The sequence below is a fragment of the Sorex fumeus genome, unplaced genomic scaffold, assembly GCF_029834395.1.
Source record: "Sorex fumeus unplaced genomic scaffold, SorFum_2.1 ptg000001l, whole genome shotgun sequence".
Lineage (NCBI taxonomy): Eukaryota > Metazoa > Chordata > Mammalia > Eulipotyphla > Soricidae > Sorex > Sorex fumeus.
The window spans coordinates 4,800,788-4,822,436 of NW_026606058.1; the positions used below are offsets into that span (position 1 = coordinate 4,800,788).

Below are 21,649 nucleotides of genomic sequence, written 5' to 3' on the forward strand. Positions count from 1 at the left end.
AAAGAAATGTTCGTTCAAGTCAGGGGTGTGTGTCAGAGGAGGGTGTGATTGGTAGGGGCACGCTTGGGGCCTCTGGGAAGCTGGGTTCCTTGTCAGGAACGTGTCTTGGGGCCTTCGCTTTATTGGCCTGCTCTTTTTTGTTGGGGGGGGGGGTGCACAGCTACTGGTTATGGGCTGACTCCTGGCAGACGTGGGGGATCTATGGGGTGCCGGGTCCGACCCAGGTAAGCCACGTGCAAGGCAAAAACCCTCCCCACTGTACTATTGCTCTGGGCCCAAATGTCATGTGCACTTTGTGCACGTTTTCCTTCCCAGAACAAAACAATTTAATGGTGTTAAGTTTCTTAGGGCTTCCTTTCCAGACTTAATTTCATTCTTCATGGGGGACTCAGAGTAATGTTTGGGAAGAGAGCAGGGAGTGGCAGCCCTGTGTTTCTGGTGTCACACAGAATTTGGATCTGACAGATTTTGTGACCTAGAGAATATGCTTTATATAGGTTACTTGGTGAGAAGAGTCAATAGCTGTGTTCGTGTTCATGATGCATCTAGGTGAGGACAAAATAAAGAGTTTAAACAGAGGCCACTATCCCTAAGTTAAATAAGAATTGGGATATTTAGATAGCACCATTATTATGTGTAAGAATAGTCCTGTGCACAGCTGCACACGCTAGGGGAAAAGGCAGCTCAGCTAGAGAAGGGAGCACCAAATAAAGGGCGTCGGGTGGTTCTTCTCAGGATGGGAAATGCATGATGAGAGTAGACTATAGACCGAACAAGATTGCCACTCAATGTCTCTTTTGCAAACCACAGCACTCAAAAGGAGAGAGATAAGAAAAGGGATGCCCTGCCACAGAGGTAGGGTGGGATGGGAGGATGGGGGGTGGGAGGGATACTGGGACTGGTTGTGGTGGAGAATGGGCACTGGTGGAGGGATGGGTATTCAATCATTGTATAACTGAAACCCAAGCACAGAAATTTGTAAGTCTACAGCTGTACCTCATGGTGTTTCACTAATAAAAATTTAAGAAAAAAAATAGTCCTATGTAATAAATAGTCATAGTTATTTTGCATTTTAGACCAGAAATAATTTTTCCATTTTTCAGAATACTCAGTGACAATTCTTTGGCAGAATTACGTAAGGATTCATTTGAAGCCCTTCCAAACCTCAAGTACTTGTAAGTTAATCATTTATTTATGAATTTTTAGCTCTGTTTTTAAAACAAGGGGGTGTGCAAGTTAATCTTCATCCTTTTTTCCAGCAATAAAATTTTGTAGTTTTATAAGTATGGCATTAAAAACCTCTCATGTCATTTCTGACAGTAAATTACATTTGCATATATATATATATATATATGATGTCGGTGGGCCCCACGGATGACTTATGTGAAGCGGGGTCTCGCAGAAAGGAATTTCAGGAGTAGACAAGCAGTGAGTGAAGTTAATGGATTTTATTTGTAGGATTTTTAGGTGCGGAGGGGGAGAGAGAGAGAGAGAAAGCGAGAGAGAGAGTAAAGTTAGACACGAAAGAATGAAAGTACACATCTGAAGAGGGGAGATGCGGGCCACACATGTGCTCAGACACCACATGTGCTCGGCCACGTGGGCACAAGCAGCACATGGGCTCAGGCAGCATATGTGCGCCCTTCCTTTGTTCTAGGTGGCCTTTAAGGGTTTCTCCAGCCTGTCCCCACGTGAGGCCTCTTTCCAGGTGAAAGTCCGTTGCTAAGGAGGTTACCAGGGAGGTCCAAAAAGAGGAATTCCGTGGGGAGGCCTATATCCTGAGGGTCTGGTCTTATCAGGCCTTTGTTTTCTGTGTCCACAAGGTGGGTCATTCCTAGAATTCTTCTTCCATGAAACTTTGTTTCATTGCAAAGGGCCTTTCCCTATCTACCTGCCTACATCATATATATATATGGACATATATGAAAAAAAAACCTTTAGGCTTACTCTTCAAGCCCATGTTCTCCCTGGATCATGTAATTTGCTTACTTGTCCTCATGTCTCTCTGTCTGCTTTTTCTGCTCTGAGAAGCCGTGTTATCTCATGAACACATTCTTTCTCTTTCCCACCCCCCCACATCTTTCTAAGAAAGTTTCTTTCGATGTAAACTATCTTGCTTCACAAAAGTGTTTTTCAAACTTTACTAATAGATGAAAAGTACTTATATCTGCTCCACCCATAGAAACCTAAGTGCTAATATACCATCTCCTCCGTGTTCATATAGAGTTCCTTTATGGATCAAATCCAATGCATGGTCCAGTTTTACCTGGCCCATTAATTTAAGAATTGTTTTTGTCAGCTGAGGAGATTGCACAAATGATGAGTGTGATGCTTTGCAACAGGAGGCCCGGGTTGGATTTGCAGCAGGACACAGTTCTGGGCTCCCCAGTCCCTGACTCCCAGTAATATCCCTGAAGTAGACCCTGAGCACTACTAAATAAAAACAAAAATCTATGCAAATATGTTCGTTTTTATTTTTTAATATTTATTTATTATTTATTGCTTTTTGGATCACACTCAGCGATACTCAGGGGATACTCCTGGCTCTGCACTCAGGAATTACTCCTGGCAATGTTGGGGCGACCATATGAGATGCTGGGGATCAAACCCGGGTCAGCTGCGTGCAGTGCAAGGCCAACGCCCCACTATCTCTCCTGCCCATGTTTTATTTATTTTTTAATTTTGTGTATGAAGCAAGGTAGTTTTTATTTAAACTTATTTAGAAAGATGTGAGGGAGAGAAAGTAAGAAGTCTGTGTTCAAGAGAGAACACAGGCTCTCCAGAGTGGAAAAAAGCAAGCAAAGAAACAGACAGAAACAAGTGAGATATTTAGGGCATGAAGAGCAAGCCAGGTGCTTTTATTCAATTCTTCCAAAAGGGTTGTTTTTTCCTGGAATTTTGCATACTAAAACTTCATCTGGGTGTTTTCACAGGAATGCCTTACACTGTTGATATTCTCTTTGTTATCTCATGGATTCTTGTGTAACTTCTTCTCTGAGGGGACCAGCCTTTTCTGGGTGGGGCCTTGGAATTTTGCATCCTGCTGATATCTCAGTTTCTCTTCAAAGAGCTCAGAATTTGTATGTCAAATGATGTGATTGTCGAGCTCTTGGGATGCATGCAAGGCAAAGGCCCCACCAGCTGTACTATTGCTTCAGCCCATGGTTTTATTGATTTTGTTTTTTAATTTTGTGTGTGAAGCAAGATAGCTTTTATTAAAACTTACTTAGAAAGATGTGAGGATTTGTATTTCAAATGATGTGATGGACAAGCTCTTGGGCTACTTTGGGGCTAGAGAATTTCTTCTTTAGTTTTATTCTTCCCCCAAAGAACTTTCCAGGGCCCCTCACCCTGCCAGCTTGCACCAGCAGGAACGGGAAAGCAGTCCCAGCCTCATCACAGGCAACGTGGTTCACCGCCTGTCCCTTGCAGGAAAGAATTTAAAGAGGTGCAACAGTGAAGCAGCATAGATTTATTGAATGTAAGGTGCTTAGGAAGATGTGGGAGGAGAGAAAGGAGGGTGATGTTGGAGAGGGAGCACCAGCTTTTCCAGCGTGAAAGTGAAAAAGCAAAGGAACATAGAGACTAGCAAGTGAGATATATGGGAGAGCACAGCTTGAAGAGCAAAAGAAAACTATGTGTTTGTAAAATCTACATTTGTGTTTTTCTGTAAAAAAAAAAGAAAAATTAAAATATGCTCTGCAAAATCTAGAATATTATTATTTTTAAATTTCTGGCCTTTCTACAAAACTTTTAAAAGCTGGTTTAATAAAAAATTATTTAAAAAATAAAATAAAAATAAACCTGAATTATAAGGAAAATAAAGAACTTGAATGCCATTAGCCCAGAATTTAAAAAAAAAAATATTTTTCTCATTGTGATTTGCAATACAACATTCTAACACCCTATGTCAACATATTTTCGAATGATCTATGACTTAAACGAACATTTATATGGGAAATACGAGGCTAATACAGATGGATTCTATAGCAGTAGTATTAAGAGCAGAGGAGGTTATCACGAGGAGAGTTCTGGTGATAAAAATTCCAGTGTAGGAAATGTTGGGCGATTGTCAGACAGACATCTTGGACAGAATCTCGTAAAAAGAGAGCAGGAGAAAGGTAAAACACAGGAAAAACACCTCAGTGCTCTCAGAAGACCAAGAGAAAGAGGAGGGACCTAGACCCAGGTGTTGTAAGCCAGGGCTAGCATGCCGAGCTTGCTCGTGCCCACCTGCGCTGGGGCACTCAGGCCTGTAGCAGATCACTGGGTGGGCCTCTGAAATCCCCCACCACAGTTCCTGCTTCAGTTGATTTGGAGTAGTGAGGCTGGTACTTGAGAACTATTAGGAAGGTTAATACATGACGGTGTGCATTGTGTGTTGGAAAAGGAAAGACTGGGCCTTGCTTCTGCACATGGGTGACCCAGGTTTGATCCGTAGCACCATGCAAGATCCCTTGAGCACCCTCAGAGTGATCTGTGTGCAGTCAGGAGTAAGCCCTGAGAACTGCCAAGGAAGGAAGGAGACCAAGAAGGGAGGGAGGCAAGAGAAGAAGAGGGATGAGCTAGCAGATAGGTATACCCATCTTGGTCATGTGTGAAAGAACTTAAGTAGAATTCAAAGATACAGAACAGTCACTTGTAGTCAAATCAAAGTTCAGTACTCTGATTTTCTTTGTTCCACCACTGTACAATTAAAGCAGTGAAATTCATGGAATATTCAGAAAATGTAGAACCAAAAATTGAATTTCTATGATCATAGAAAAGTTTAATTCTAAATTAGTTCAAAGTTCTGTCTAAAGGGATTTTCATATTATATGAAAAAGGCTAATTTTTTCTAGGCTAGTTTCTGTTAGCCTAGAAAACAGCTACACAGGAAGGTATATAAACACGAGACTGTTCATTTGAATATTGAAATAACTATATTAAATATAGTAATTTTACATGAAGATAAGAAACTAAACCCCATCTAGAACATAAAATCACCTCATCAATTCTCTGCTCCGAGAAAAGTTTAACTCCAATATTAGAACCAAGTAGTCGTACATTTTATTCATGAAGATGTGTGGTTGAGAAAAAGGAAAGCCAGGTTAGGGATTCTGGAACATTCAGATCTACTCATTCAATATTTATTTTGACTTCTACTAGTTATTCCTAAAATTAGATATTTGTTAGTTAATTGAAGCAATATTTTCCCTTTTCTTTCCCTAGAGATTTATCCTGCAATAAAATACAGTTTATTGAAAGGCGGACATTTGAAGCAGTACCGTATTTGCAATCTGTGTAAGTTCAAAATATGCTTCATTATTTTTGGATTTTTTTTTGTTTTGTTTTTTGGGTAATACCTGGTGATGCACAGGGGTTACTCCTGGCTCATGCACTCAGGAATTACTCCTGGTGGTGCTCAGGGGACCATATGGGATGCTGAGAATCGAACCCGAGTTGGCCACGTGCAAGGCAAACGCCCTACCCGCTGTACTATCACTCCAGCCCCTATTTTTGGAATTTTTGTAACACTTAATTGTCAGCCTCTATTATTCAATTTAATATTATTAGAACATTAAAAGTGGCTACTAGAACTGTACAGCAAATCCTTTTTTGCCTGTAAGTAACGATTACAATGGCCCTCAACCAGGATGATTTTGTACTCATATGACCCTTGATAGTGTCTCCAGATTTTTTATTGTTTTGATTGCCAGATCTGTAATGATGCTGTTGGTATCTAGTAAGCAGAGGCCTCCAGATACACTGCAGAATATCGACAATGTACTGGACAGCGCCCCCCCCCCCCAATTATCCAGCCCCCATGTGGTAGTAGTGCTGAAGTCATGAATCCCTGTCCTAGAGAACTTAATTACTTAAGTATTTGTTAAAATACTTAATACAAAATTTGCTATTTTGCGTCTAATGCCCCCACAGCATCATAAACATCAAAGAATAAACCTTAAGCTTAGGTCGTCCACAGTGATGTTTAGCACATGAAATGTGTTTATGTGAATTAGAAGTTATGCTGGGTGTGACCCAAAAACAAAAAAAAAAAAATTCGTCCTTCTTCTTCCTTCTTCTTTCTTCCTTCTTCCTTCTTCTTCTTTCTTCTGCTGCTGCCACTGCTTTTATCTTTTTTTTTTCTTTTTTTTCTTTGGTAGGAATCTTAGTTGCAATTTAATCACCGAACTGAGCTTTGGAACGTTTCAGTCCTGGCATGAAATGCAGTTTTTACACAAAATGTAAGTGAAAAAGCAGATAAATATATATATAATAAAACTGCATAACCTCATCGTACAGTTATTATTAGCTAAGTGTCATAAGGCCAGTGTGAACTCTGACAAGTGTGTCTTGAGATCAGTCCCTTTTTTCAAATGAGGAAACTAAGGAACGAAGAGGCCAAGAGATTTGCATGGCGCATGGCATGCTTTGCTTTTTCCTGTTACTGATTATTGGCATGAGCACTAACAGAAAGGCATCCGTTAGCATTGTCTTGTGATTCCCACTGGTGCAGCGCTGACCTGTGAATGAGGCTTTAAATTCCCAGTTTAATTCCAGCTTTGGTTCCTGTTCATGTGCAAAGTTCCTAACCACTTAAATGTATGCAACAAAGAGCTGGGAAGAACTAGATATAGCAGTTTTTACTGGGAGTTGGCAGGGAAGGAAAGTTATGGATTCGTTCATAGCTGGTAGCTTCTTTCACATGGTGAAGCAGAAGAGTTCCTGAACGTCTGTCTTAGCATATTTCCCTCCTAAGAATCTCGAACATTATTTTGAAGAAAAAAATGATATATATACAAATTGATTTCACTGTGCTCAGTATAAACCTTTGAGCTAGGGCAAAAGGTAGAAAAAGCTATGGTAAAGACGTTCAATAGGCTTCATACCTGGCAGTGCTGGGGAGGGACCAGGATCACTCCTGGCAAAGCTGGCTTCACACTGGCCAGCTGACCTAGAAGGAGGCCATGTATGGCACCTGGAGTTCTGTGGTGCGGTGGAATCAAACTCTGGGCCTTATACATGGCAGACATGTGCTCTATCTCAAACTATCTCTCTGACCCCAGAAGCGTTTGTGTTACGTCAGACTGAGTGAAAAGTATTCATCAAAAATACGTTGCTGTTGTCTAATTTCATTATACTTACTTTTCTGATTACTCGTCTGTAAGAAGTCTGTGGTTTTATACCCTTTGAGTGAAAAGTTCTCTCTGATTTCTCTCTGATTTGATGTGACACAAGCAGATCAAAGTTCAGAGACATAAAGGAAATTCTGTACTCAAGCAGAAGATCCTCCTTTGAAAACGAGTCTTCACCTGCTTGTGTTTCAGAAATCCAGTTTTACACAGTTTCCTGCAGATTCGATGAAGGTAGGGCAGGAAGGCAGCTCGGTGATTCTTCATGGGTGTAGACCTGAGTTGACTCCCCGGAAGACCAGTTTAGTAAGGAGCAGGCTTAGAGATAATAGTTACCTCATTGTTTTAATGCCGCATTTTTACTAAGCATTTTATTATACCAGGCATCATAAGAATCTCAGTTTCGGTATAGTTTTATAGGAGACGGTGGGGGTTGGGGGCGGGGAAACGCATCATAGTTCATAAAAGTTAAGACATTCAAGAGCATTCACAGAGTGACATTTCTTCTGAGCGTCAGGCCTGTCTATACAGAAGAAGAAAGCAGGGTGTTTGTCACCAAGAACCTTAAACACTGAAGGAAAGAAGACAGATGCTGGTGGGAAAGCATGAGAGCCCCACTGCTAGTCCAGACGGCAGGGTAACAAGATAGCGGGATGACACTGGAGATAACGGTGGGTGGTATACTAAGAAAGACTCATGATGAATGAGGTTGAGGAGACAGCTCAAAGAGCTGGAGCCCACGCTTTGCACTTCCGGGAGTGACCCCCATTCACACCTCAGAATGTGGCCCCCCAAAATGAGAAGAAAACCCAACAAATTGAAAATGGAGAAGGTGATGATTGATTTGCATTGCAGCACAGCGGTAGGGCGTTTGCCTTGTGCGCAGCCGGCCCAGCCGAGCCAGGTTCGATTCCTCTGCCCCTCTCGGAAAGCCCGGCAAGCTACCGAGAGTATCTCGCCCGCACAGCAAAGCCTGTCGAGCTACCCGTGACGTATTCAATATTCAATTCAGTAACAACAAGTCTCAAAATGGAGACGTTACTGGGCCCGCTCAAGCAAATCCATGAACAACGGGAGGACAGAAATACGGAGATACTGAAATTTTACTCTGAAATGAGAGAAAAAGGTAATGAAAGAATCAGAGATACCTGGAAAGAAATGATCATCCCTGTCATGTGATTTAAATAGAACTAGCTCCTACGACCAATTCGGTCAGCTCAACAGATTGTCACGGAGTCTGGGGAGATAGTGCACGCTTTAGTGCTGGAGCCCGAGGGTCAAGCCCCTGCACGACATGGTTCACCAGCACTGCACCAAGTGACCCCCAAACACCAGTGATGGCACTACCCACCCCAGCACCGAATGTGTTGGGGCCCGAATGTTTTGGGGGGTGGGCTCCTTTCTTTGGGTCCTAAAGGTAAAGGTAAATGTAAAGGCCCTCCCGTTGATCGTCGATTTGCTCGAGCGGGCCCAGTAACGTCTCCATTGGAGACTTTGTTGTTACTGTGTCTGGCATATCGAATACTCTCGGTAGCTTGCCAGGCTCTCCGAGAGGGGCGGAGGAATCGAACTCGGGTCGGCCATGTTGGCCGCTTGTAAGGCGAACGCCCTACCGCTGGGCTATCGCTCCAGCCCTAATTTTTCTAAATGACCAAGCTCATTCCTTTCAGGTACAATTTTCCTGTGTGATCAAAACTCTGTGACTGGAGCACAATTACCGTGGACGCGCGGCTTGCGTTGCACATGGATGACCTAGGTTTAAGCCTCAGCACCCCACAGGGTCTCCCTGAGCTTAGCCAGTAGTAAGGCCTGAGCACCCTGCCATGTGTAGCCCAAAAACAACAAGGGGAAAAAAAGCTGTTGTTACATCTCTTTCCAAAGGCCAGGGATGCTAGTCCTTCAGTTACGTCACTTTATTGCCTGTCTGACAAATGACTGGGTTGATTAGAAGCTGGGTTGATCATGATTTACTCCCTGCATTAAATATACCTGGGAAGAGCTCGAGATGAGAGCCAGAGAGAGAGCTCAGTGGGCTGAGGACCCGTCAGATGTAATCAACCTAAGCACAAAAGAAAACAGGCCCAGCTGAGGTGAATTGATGAGGAAGCTGAACTCCAAACCTTACTTGCAAGATCTCGGGGAAGATCCCAGCAATTTTTATATTCATAATTTTACATTTCATTTATTTTTTTAAGCAGGGTTTTAGTAAACTATATAAAATTCAGGACCCACAAAGCCTTGCTTCTTCGCGGGTTGCAGGTAGTGAGTTTCTTGAATGAAGCATCTATAATATTAATAAACACTGAGAGGGGAACACATTATCAGTTGAATGAGTAACAGGTCACCTACAATAAGGTAAAGGTAAAGGTAAAGGCCCTCCCGTTGATCGTCGATTTGCTCGAGCGGGCCCAGTAACGTCTCCATTGGAGACTTTGTTGTTACTGTGTCTGGCATATCCAATACTCTCGGCAGCTTGCCGGGCTCTCCGAGAGGGGCGGAGGAATCGAACTCGGGTCAGCCATGTTGGCCGCTCGTAAGGCGAACGCCCTACCCGCTGTGCTATCGCTCCAGCCCAAATGCCATAATAATTTGCAACTAAATTAATAAATTTTCCATAAATTGCCAGAATATTTATAAGATGCCATTTTTTAAAAAAACTTTTATTAGTGAAACACCATGAGGTACAGTTGTAGACTTACAGATTTCTGTGCTTGGGTTTCAGGTATACAACGAGTACCCATCCCTCCACCAGTGCCCATTTTCCACCACCACGGATCCCAGTATCCCTCCCACCCCCTATGTCCCCCATCCCACCCTGCCTCTGTGACAGGGCATTCCCCTTTGTTCTCTCTCTCCTTTTGGGTGCTGTGGTTTGCAAAAGAGGCATTGAGTGGCAATCATGTTCGGTCTATAGTCCACTTTCAGCATGCATCCTCCATCCTGGGAGGATCCTCCCAAAATCCTTTATTTGGTGCTCCCTTCTCTATCTGAGCTAACTTTTCCCCTAGCATGTGTGGCTGGCCTCCAAGCCATGGAGTAAACCTCCTGGTACTTACCTCAGCTATTCCTGGGTGTTAGTCTCCTATTTTGTTTGTTACTTTATGTTCCCCCGATGAATGCAGTCCTTCTATGTCTGTCCCTCTCTTTCTGACTCATTTCACTTAGCATGATACTTTCCATGTAGTACCACTTGTATGTAAATTTCATGACTTCATCTTTTCTAACAGCTGCATAGTACTCCATTGTGTAGATGTACCAAGTTTCTTTAACCAGTCATCTGTTCTCGGGCACTCAGGTTTTTTCCAGATTCTGTCTATTGTAAAGAGTGCTGCAATGAACAAACAAGTGCAGATGTCACTGCGGCTATGCTTGTTTCCCTCTCTGGGATATATTCCCGGGAATGGTATTGCTGGGTCAAATGGGAGCTAAATTTCTAAATTTTGGGGAATTGACCATTGTTTTTGAAAGGGTCGTAATCATATCTCTTACAGATGAAATCAGGAATGAAGTATGTTATGGAAATCCAACAGTGTTTGCTAATCCTAAATGTTCAGTTTTGTTTTTTTTCCTTTTGCTTATGTTTATGGGCCAAACCACCATGCTCAGGGGTTGTTCCTGGCTCTCCTCTCCGCGATTACTCCTGGTGGTGCCTGGGGGACCATATGGGATACCAGGGATCAAACCCAGGTCAGCTGTGTGCAAGGCAAACGTCCTACCTGCTGTACGATTGCTCTGGTCCCAAGTAACTTTTTTTTCTCCTTCTGACTTTCAAGTGTTTCTTCATTCACCTACACAGGTCTAGACTGCTGGCTCGTTTAAACAATTCTTTTAGTCATTTCGTCGGTTCGAACGATACAAGTTCCATGATGGTAGCAACTGAAGACTTGACAAAGTACAAAGGTGCTGCCGTACTCAGACAGAGCATGTGGACACTCTGGCTTGTTTGTGGAACTTCAGTATTTTGCCAAGACATAAGAACTAAGATAGAACAGAGGAAACCCAAAACTTGTTCCCACTGACCACGTGACCCCACTGTGGAGATGATCAGTGAGGTGGGGAGCTGCACTGTGAAGGCAGACGGAGCTGTGGTCACGGCGAAGCCCTCACTCTCTCCCCGCCACAAGGCATAACGACCTGTCTTTAGATAAGTGTCCACACAAGAGCTTACTCGAAGGCATTGTTATCATTTGGGGTTATGTTCTGAACTCCTGGCAGCAGCTTCTCCTAGTTCAGAAGCTTCTACCTTAAAGATGAAGGCCGCTCAGGACCTTGGAATGGTTTAGGGGTGACTGGTTGGAAAGTTGAGGAGTTCATCACATTCAGCAACTACTCTGGTCTCCCAAGTGCATCTTTTCCTCCCATCTTTGCAAGGAGACATCTTCTGTTTAAACTTAGTACTGCTGCCAGAGCACTGCCAGGGGTCATTCCCGAGCACCACCCAGATGTGGTCCAGCCACACCCTGTAGTCTCCCAACAACCCCCAACCCCTGCCAACATGTTTAGCTTTCCTCCTCTTTATTGTTGCGAAATGTCTGAGGGTCATACACAGCCCTGGCTGTGATGCTCCCATATTCAAATCCCACATCAGGGCCAGGCGCTTGGCCCCTGGCCAGGCGCTTTGCTGAAGGCCTCTGTCCTTTTGGGGGGCAGGAGACTCGCACACACGACCACCAGGGGTCGCTCTTCTACTTGTGTGTAAGAACGTCCTAGGAGCGGAGCTCACACCTGTGCTTGTCAGGGGTGCCACTTCTCAGCGTGGTTCTTGCGCACCGTTTCTCTTTTATATCAAAGAGCAGCAAAGACCTTCGTTGCCTGAATTTCAGGTGGATTCATGTGCCTTTTGGGGTCTTGCTTTTCCTGAGACTGAACTCCACCCCATGCGCACATGCAGAGAGCCATCTGCTCAGCCACAGTGGCCTGGGCTGGAAGCCACTAGAGATTCTGTGGTCCCTAGCAAGAGGACAGTGAGGTCTATCCCAAACTAAGTATCCATATTTGTTCAGGTAACCTGCGTGGTTGGGGGACAGATATGAAGTTCACTGTGTGCACATCTCTTTTTAAAAAAATATTTAAAGAACCACAATTTACAAAGTTATTGAGAGTTGTTTTTTGAATTGAATCACCGTGATCTACAGTTACAAAGCTTTCATCTTTGAGTTTCAGTCATACAATGATCGAACACCCATCCCTCCACCAGTGCACACTTTCTACCATCAATGTCCCCAGTATCTCCCCCTTCCACAATCCCAACCCTCCCCCTGCCTCTATAGCAGACAATTTTCCCCATACTCTTTCTCTACTTTGGGGCATTATGACTTGCAATATAGATACTGAGAGACCATCACGTTTGATTTTTTGTGTACTTTCAGTACACATCTCCTATCACGAACGATTCCTCCAACCATCATTGACTTAGTGATCCCTTCTCTATTCCAGCTGCCTTTTCCCCCAGCTCATGACATAGGCTACCAACTATGAAGCAATCTTTCTGGCCCTTGTCTCTACTGTCCTTGGGTGTCAGTCTCATTTTATATTCCACAAATGAGTGCAGCCATTCTATGTCTGTCCCTCTCTTTCTGACTCATTTCACTTAGCATGATACTCTCCATGACCTTCCACTTACAAGCAAATTTTATGACTTCATCTTTCCTAACAGCTGCATAGTATTACATTGTGCAGGTGTACCAAAGTTTCTTTAACCAGTCATCTATTCTCGGGCACATAGGTTGTTTCCAGATTCTGGCTATTGTGAACAATGCTGCAATGAACATATAGGTGCAGATGTCATTTCTACTGTGCTTTATTGTACCCTTGGAATATATTTCCAGAAGTGGTATTTTGGGGTCATATGGAAGCTCAATTTCTAGTTTTTTAAGGAATGCCCATATTGGGCGGGCAGTCGTTATTTTTCTTTTCTTTTTTTTTTTTTTTTGCTTTTTGGGTCACACCTGGCAATGCACAGGGGTTACTCCTGGCTCTGCACTCAGGAGTAGTTACTCCTGGCAGTGCTCAGGGGACCATATGGGATGCTGGGAATCAAACCCGGGTCAGCCGCGTGCAAGGCAAGTGCCCTACCCGCTGTGCTATCTCTCCAGCCTCCCAGGCATTGTGAGGTTCAGCTGCAGTCTGACCTTTTCATGCTCACGGTCAAAGTCGTCCAGCAGTTGTGATGCTTGGTTAATGTTTGCTGTTATTAGAACGATGTCATCAGCGAAGCAGAGGTGGTGTAGTTGCTGACTGTATATCTTTACTCCCATTCCTTCCCATTCCAGTCATCACATGACGTTCTTGAGGGTGGCACTGAAGAGTTTCAGTGAAATGGTATCGCTCTGCCAAACCCCTCTCTTAACATCGATGATCACTTTCTTGTAGAATGGTGAGGTCCTAGTGGTGAATCCATAATACAGCCACAGAGGATCCTGATGTACTGAGTTTGACTGCTCTGTTGGGCTAGGGCTTCGATGACCACGTCAGTCTCAACCGAATAAAAGACCTTTTTTAAATCGATGAACGTTAGGCAGAGTGGCATCTTTGGCATCTTGAACTCTTGCGAAATCTCAGTGAGCGTAGTGGATATAGTCGATCACGCTGAATCTCTTTCGGAACTCGGCTTGCACGCATGGTTGTCCATCTTCTAGTGTTCTGCCAGTCCTATTCAGGATGACAGCTTGTAGATGATGGACAACAGGCAGATCAGGCGATAGTTGCCAATGTCCTGGATGTCTCCCTTCTTGTACAACAGAATGGTCCTGCTGGTTTTCCATTGGGAAGGAACCTTGCATTCAGATAGGTAGAGTGTGAAGAGCCAAGCCAGTGTATTGACCAGTACTGGTGTCAGATTCTTCAGGTGTTTGGGTCTGACCTTGTCTGGGCCAGGTGGTGTACACTTCTTACCAACGAAATGGCGTGTCGGATTTCGGAAAGGAGGACGTTGGGAACGACATATCCATCCTGCGGAATTTGTATGTGGGCACTTGGACATGGCTACCGAAGAGATCCAAGTAGAAGTCGTGAACAATCTTCTCCATTTCCCTTCTGGAAGATGTGATAGATCAAACAGGACATCGGAGGGCAGTCATCTTGGTCTTACTTATAGTTGGCGAAGGACAGGCAGGTGTTGCGAATATTTTTCCCAGCTTCTGCCGCATCAGCCAACACTATTGCTCTTCTCTCTTTGAGGTCTTCCTTTATCGCTTTTCTGCACAGCTTTGCGAGCTCGGACATTAGCTTGTGATTGCCAGAGGCTTGCTGCAAACCACGTTGGCAAATGAGCTCGAGAGTTTCCTAAGACAGGCATCTGTTTGTGACTTTCCCACTCTTGGCATTCCGTGAGCAGTCATGGAGGTGCTGAACCAGTCAATTGGATTCCTCGTTGATGTCAGCGACGGCATCTTCCTACGTTGCCTCAGTAGTGCCAAAGAGCTCCCATTTGGTGGTCATTCTGGAAGTTCTCTTCTTAAACTTTGCAGTCTTTTCTCCCTGCTCTGTGAAGTAGAATTTTGCATGAAGGAGATGGTTGTCCTATCCGTTTTGGAATTTTGGGACAACAGCATCATCAGTCAGGCAAAACGGTCCATTGAAAATGATGTGGTCAATTTCACTGTGGAACTGTCCCCCAGGGGACTCCCATGTCCAATGTTTAGATTTGGCCTTCTGGAACTGTGAGTTACCATGTATGGTCTTGGTCAACAAGGTGAACTCAGATCGTCTCTCACCCTGTTCGTTCCATTCTAGGCCATTGGTCCCAATGTGGAGTTCTTCGGGCAACCTCCTCAGTCCTATCTTGGCATTAAAATAACCTACAGTGATCTTGTAGGAGGTGTGGTCTTCTTTATAGAACTTCTTCAGCTCCATGTAGAACTTCTCAATACCTTCTTCATCGTAGTTGGATATTGGTGTATAGACAACAAAGATGGAAACTGCCAGCAGTGAGCCACATCTATTCAAGCGTAATCGTCTGATTTGGGTTGTTAGGCATTCATATGAATCAATGCTCATGGCCAAGTTCATGTTGACCAGGACACCAACACCACCGATGCCTCTATTGTCACATGTTCCAAGGAACAGTTCTTCTCCAGTGTTGTAAATGGCATGATGTGATCGATGCCTTCTCATCTCGGTCAGACTAATGATGTCATACTTAATCTGCGATTGCACCATCAGGTCCTTGATGGGTGCTTCGGATGCTAGCGTACGTTCGTTGAAAGTAAAGTCATTTTAGTCCTTCGTTTTGGCAGCCTAGTTCGGCCCTGAGATTTTATCAGCCTCTCTTTGTTTATCCTTATTAACACTGCCGTATTGGGGGCTCTTTCAGGTCAGGGCAATGAGGCCCATTGTTTTTACTGTTTTTGGCATATCAAATATGCCACGGGTACGTGCCTGGAGTCCAAGGTCACAAAGTCCCACCTCACCTGCTTCTGTGAGGCTACACTCATGTGTGAGGTCGGCAGGAGCTTGCCAGGCTCTGCCGTGTGGGCGGGATACTCTCTGTAGCTTGCCAGGCTCTCTGAGAGGGATGGAGGCTTTTAGGGAGGCCTCTAATCACCGTTACAGGCATTCCCATAGTTTACACCATATTTGAACCCCATAAAAAGTGGTGCGGTAATTTTGGAAAATGGGTATTAAGTGTCTTATGCTGTGTTGCATGGCGCTTTGTGGCCACACTGTCCAGAAAGCGGCCTGCAGTATGGGGGCAGCTGCGTAGTGGAGGTCAGCAGATGAGGTATTTATCTGGCACCTGCAGGGTGGATATTATGGGCATGATCCCTGGGTCTCCAGAGATTGGGGGAAGCAGGCAGAGGATCTCTGTTTCCGGGCCCCATTGAGTCTGGAGTCCAAGGTCACAAAGTCCCACCTCACCTGGTTCTGTGGGGCTACACTCATGCGTGAGGCTTGGCCTGAGCATCTGGAAAGGAGCCCGGAGCGTGGCGGATATATATCTATGTATATCTATATCTATCTATCTATCCTGCAAGGGTATGCCAGTGTTTCTTGAATAGAGTTTACTGAAAATTTCTTTCTGTTTTTTTCCCCTCCTGTGTATTTCTTTGCTTGTTTTAAAGAGTTTGCATGTTTTTAAAAGAAGAAAATTCATTCTAGCATCTTGGAACAAAATCTTTTGTCAAAAATGAACTGCTTCTGGTACTGGAGTGATAATATAGCAGGAAAGGTGCGTGCTTTGCAGGCGGCTGACCAAGGTTCGATGCCTGGCATTCCATATGGTCCCCTAAGCACCACCAGGAGTAATCCCTGAGCATTCCTGGGTGTGACCCACAAACCAAAGAAAGAAAGAAAAGAGAGAGGAACTGAGGGAGGGAGGGCAGGAACTGGTTCATTTGACCAATATATCCATAATGTTATTTCTGAAGTGTCTAGTAAATACCCGATATTGTCAGACCAGTGACAGTCAGGTGACCCTGGCATTCAAGAAGCTGAAAGTCCAGGAGACTGACAGGTGAGTCCGTGATCACATACAGCGTGACAAAGGTCAGGGCACAAAGATCTCTGTGGGAATGACTGGTAAGAAGAGAGCTTCTAACAGCTCCTCTTCCATTGACCATGTCTTCTTTGTCCAAAACCAAGGATTGACCCTATTTTAATCTTTAGCTGGGTGTGTTGTCATGAAGTAGTTTGAATTTCTCAGGGTGTAAGAAACATTTTGAATTGTAGAGGCATCCATTAGAAATAATATTTGCTGCAGAGCAAGGACTTCTGCAGACATCATCACTCCTAGGGTTTTATTTCTTCTTTGGGGTTGATGGGGAGACATGCCCAGTGGTGCCCAGCGCTTACTCCTGACGCTGTGTTCAGGGATCACTCCTGGTGTGTTCCAGGGTCTGTGTAAGGTTCCAGGAATGAAACACAAGTGGGCTGCATGCAAGGCAAGTGCCCCACTTGCTGTTCTATTTGGCCCCTATTCCTAGAGTTTTCAACTTGGAAAAATTTGTCAGCATATTTTTTCTTTGCTCTACATTTATTTTCTCTCCCCCCCCCCCCGGTTCCCCTTCACTTTGTCATCTAGAGACTTGGGTGTTTCTCAAAGGGAGAATTCTTGGGGCTGGGGCAATACCACAGCGGGTAGGGTGTTTGCCTTGCACGCGGCTGACACGGGTTAAATTCCCAGCATTCCATATGTTCCCCCCGAACACCAGCAGGGGTAATTCCTAAGCGCATGAGCCACGAGTAACCCCTGTGCATCGCCAGGTGTGACCCAAAAAGAAAAAAAAAGAATGCTTTATGGATTCTAAGCGTGATTATAAGCGGCCAACATGGCCGACCCGAGTTCGATTCCTCCGCCCCTCTTGGAGAGCCCGGCAAGCTACCGAGAGTATCTCGCCTGCACGGCAGAGCCTGGCAAGCTCCCCGTGACGTATTTGATGTGCCAGACACAGTAACAACAAAGTCTCCAATGGAGACGTTACTGGGCCCGCTCGAGCAAATCGATGATCAACGGGAGGGCCTTTACCTTTACCTTTACCTTTTCATGCCAATAAATTAAATATAAATTTTAATGCTACATACTGATTATGCATATAATTTTAATTCTTTTTTAGAATTCTCAGCCATAATCCCCTAACAGCTATTGAAGATTCCTATCTTTTTAAATTGCCAGCATTAAAATATCTGTAAGTATTGTAATAAGTTTGTAGCTTATATGGTTTCTGCTATGATTTGCTGTCTTTATTTTTCTCCACTTCTGTCAAAGATAAAGTGTTTTGCATTGAATTTAAAAGTTATAATTTTAATTTTAACACTGGATTATTGAAATGACAGTTATTCTCAAAGGAAAAGATTAAGAAAGAATGACATGGGCAACAGCCAACAGAGGAAAAGAGCTATGTTGAGTACATATAGATAAGAAACATACAGATACGTGTAGAAGTATTATTTATTCAGAAAGTAACAAGTAATAATGGACACATTATTGAAAAAAGAAAGTAAAGAAAAGAGGACCAGATAGGTGAGTGGTTGGAGCCCATGCACTGCTTGCTTGGAGGCCTGGATTCGACCTCTGGCCCCTTATGTGTTCCCCAGATCTCTACTCAGAGTAACCCACAAGTACAGTGCCCAACATATCCCCCATGTACTATCAGATGTGGCCAAAATCCAAGGCCACCCGCAGCTCACATGAAAAAGAATCATTGAAAGGAGTAGATACAATTTAGAATGAGAAGTCGGACAAGAAAGGAAGGAAGAAAGGAAGGAAGGAAGCAGGGAGGGAGGGAGGGAGGGAGGGAAGGAAGGAAGGAAGGAAGGAAGGAAGGAAGGAAGGAAGGAAGGAAGAAGGGAATCAGGGAAGAAGAGAAGGAAGGAGGGAAGGAAGGGGAGAGAGAGGGAGAAAAGGAAGGAAGGAGGGAGGGAGGGAGGAAAGAAGGAAGGAAGGAAGGAAGGAAGGAAGGAAGGAAGGAAGGAAGGAAGGAAGGAAATTTTTTTATTCTCCAAAGTGTCATTAATTTGATGATAGAAAAGTCTTTTATCAGCAAGAGCTCTCTGGAATTATAGTCTACAGCAAACAGTTGACCTGGATTTACAGCAAAGCCAGAATCAAAGTTATCACTTCATTTATCTCATCTATTTAACTCTAGAGCTTCTGTATTTGGATTCACATCATGCTTGTGCTTTCTCCCTCAGAGACATGGGAGCAACACAAGTGACACTTGCAGCAGTTCAAAACATCCTCATGATGAATCTTAAGCTAGAAAAACTGTAAGTTGATTTTCTGACATTTAATTCACTTAATTTTTTTAAGGCTTGTTTATTTCTTTCTCTCTCTCTCTCTCAGTCTCTCTCTCTCCCTCTTTTTGTAGGGGTACTGGTATTTATTCAGCCATTGATTAAGCTAATTGAATTTGGCATGAACTCCACATTACTTTATTTTCAGAATGGTAATTTTATTTATTTATTTTTTAAAATCATTGAATCCGTGAGATACAGTTACAAAGCTTCCCTGTTTGAGTTTCAGTCATACAATGATAGGACACCCAACCCTCCACCAGTGCACATCTTCCACCACCAATGTCCCCAGTATACCCGCCCCCATCCCACCCCTCCCCCTGCCTCTATGGCAGACAATTTCCCTCATACTCTCGTTTGTATTGCTTGTTATGAATAGTACAATGCCGTTCGGCCACAAAAGTGGCTGTGTGTTCCTGGAATTCTAAAGTTTTAGATAATTAGGATGGGGAGAAGGCAGAGAGCTGCTCAGTTCAGAAATTCTTTTGTGTATCTCTGGATCATGACCATTAAGGAGCTTAAGAAGCAGCCAGAGGCAGTTTGTGGGCATGACCTCCAGGGTCCCACCTGCCCCCTAAAAATCCCAGGGGCCACCAACATCCAGAACCCAATGAGAAGTGCAGGTATGCAGTTTCAGTGACAGCAAACTCCAGGCCTCCAGGGATAGGGGATGGGCCTGTCTCTCTCATTCCCCCCCCCCCCCCACTCCTGTGGGACCCAGCCCGGCAGTCGACCTCCACAACCCAACCACCACCATGCTCCTGGCCACTCCCCTCTCACTCGGGCTGAGTCTCACGCATGAGTGAAGTCCCAAGGAACCCAGGTAATGTGGAACTTTGTGAGCTTGGATTCTGGGCTCAACAGGACCCGGAAGCAGAGATCCTCTGCCTGTTTCCCCCAGTCTTCAGTGACACAGGGGTCACTCCCAGAAGCCACCTCCTGCCAGCGCTAGATAATCTCGTCATCAGCCAGCATCCAGATCACAGGGCTACTTCTCCCAGAAGGGAACATAACATGAGGACCCCATAGCCGTGCCACCAGACTTGGTGCCAGGCTGATGGTAGAGACCTAATCAAACCCAAAGAAGAAGGCACAAATTTTCCTGAATATGTTATCAGGGTGGAAGGGATGCCTATCTGCACTAGCAACGGGAGTCATTGCTTAAAAACACACACGCAATACTGAATGGCTGAATATCACAATTCTACTGAATCTACTGAAGCAATAAAAAACCATTGCTTAAAAAAAAAAAACATTGGGGCTGGAGCAATAGCACAGCGGGTAGGGCGTTTGCCTTGCACGCAGCCAACATGGCCAACACAGGTTCGATTCCCAGCACCCCATATGGTCCCCTGAGCACCGCCAGGAGCAATTCCTGAGTGCATGAGCCAGGAGTAACCCCTGAGCATTGCCAGGTGTGACCCAAAATGCAAAAAAAAAAAACCATTGTTATTGCTCGCAGCAAATGGGTTTCTGGATACTGGAAGTGAAAGTTATGATACTCTACCATCTCTGCCTCCTATGTGAACTCCCTAAAGTTATTGAATTAGAAAACTGGATATATTGGAAACGATGTAGAGGAGAAAAAGCTAGAATCTATATTGATTCCTCTTATGGAAAAAATATTGATTGGAGTCCAGTAGGCTCAGCCTGGGCAAAAGGAACTAAAGAATGTTCTGAATTGGGGAGCAATACAAGGCTCTGAAGTGTCCCAAATTATAATTAACTCTAATATTAGCATAAGCCATAAGCCACACCCTGCCAGCGCCAGATAACCTCGTCATCAGCCACCCTCCAGAACTCATAGCTGTTCCTCCAGAAGGAAGCATAAAATGAGGCCCCCATAACCATGCCACTGGACTCCGTGCCAGGCTGTTTTCACTTGGGGTGCCCCAAGGGACCCAGCCCCAGCAGTGACCTCCACTACCCAACTGCTGCCATGCTCAGGCCACTTTCCATATGCTCGGGCTGAAGCTCACGGATGAGTGAAGTCCTACGGAACCCAGGTAATGCAGAACTTTATGACCTTGGACTCCGGGCTTAAACGGTAGCCAGGAGCAGAGATCCTCTGCCTGCTTCCTCCAGTCTCCGGTGACCCACGGCTCACACCGATAAGCCACACCCTGCTTGTGCCAGATAATCTTCTCATCGGCCACCCTCCAGAAGGGAGCATAAAATGAGGACCCCATAACCATGACACCAGACTCTGCACCAGGCTTTTTTCACGCAGGATGCCCCAGAGGGGGACGAGTGGGAGCCCTCCCCGCCCCAAGGGACCCAGCCCCAGCAACTGACCTCCACAACCCAACCGCAGCCACGCTCCAGGCCACTCCCTACTTGCTTGGGCCGAGCCTCACATGAGTGAACATATTCCTGGACCACACGGCTGCGACATATCACAAGACACTTCCTACCCATTCTCCATAATTGCCACACCAGATTTGATGGGGTTCAGACAGAAAGCAACAACTTACCTATCTAGATAGATAGATAGATAGATAGATAAGATAGATACCTCTTGGAGAGCACAGCAAGCTACCAAGAGTCCACCTGTACATCAGAGCCTGGCAAGCAAGCCATGACATATTCGATATGCCAAAAGTGTAGCAATAAAGGATCTCATTCCCCTGACCCAGAAAGAGCCTCCAATATGTTGGGAAAGATGAGTAAGGAGAGGCTGCTAAAATCTCAGGGCTGGGACGAATGGAGACGTTCCTGGTGCCCACTTGAGTAAATCGATGAACAAGGGGATGACAGTGATACAGTGAATATTGGCATAATGGGGTGCGGAGGTAGCTTTC

At 44.7% G+C, this 21,649-nt stretch overlaps 1 protein-coding gene across 1 annotated transcript in view; it reads left to right on the forward strand.

The window, feature by feature from the left end:
* The window catches only part of LOC130024180 (leucine-rich repeat-containing protein 37A3-like), a 79,675-nt gene that overhangs the window by 36,834 nt on the left and 21,192 nt on the right, over positions 1–21,649 (forward strand). Inside the window, exons 14-18 of the mRNA XM_056114857.1 lie at positions 1,104–1,175; positions 5,212–5,283; positions 6,147–6,227; positions 17,669–17,740; positions 18,747–18,821. Of these exons, the coding sequence (XP_055970832.1) occupies positions 1,104–1,175; positions 5,212–5,283; positions 6,147–6,227; positions 17,669–17,740; positions 18,747–18,821 (372 nt within the window). The remainder of the gene's footprint in view (positions 1–1,103; positions 1,176–5,211; positions 5,284–6,146; positions 6,228–17,668; positions 17,741–18,746; positions 18,822–21,649) is intronic.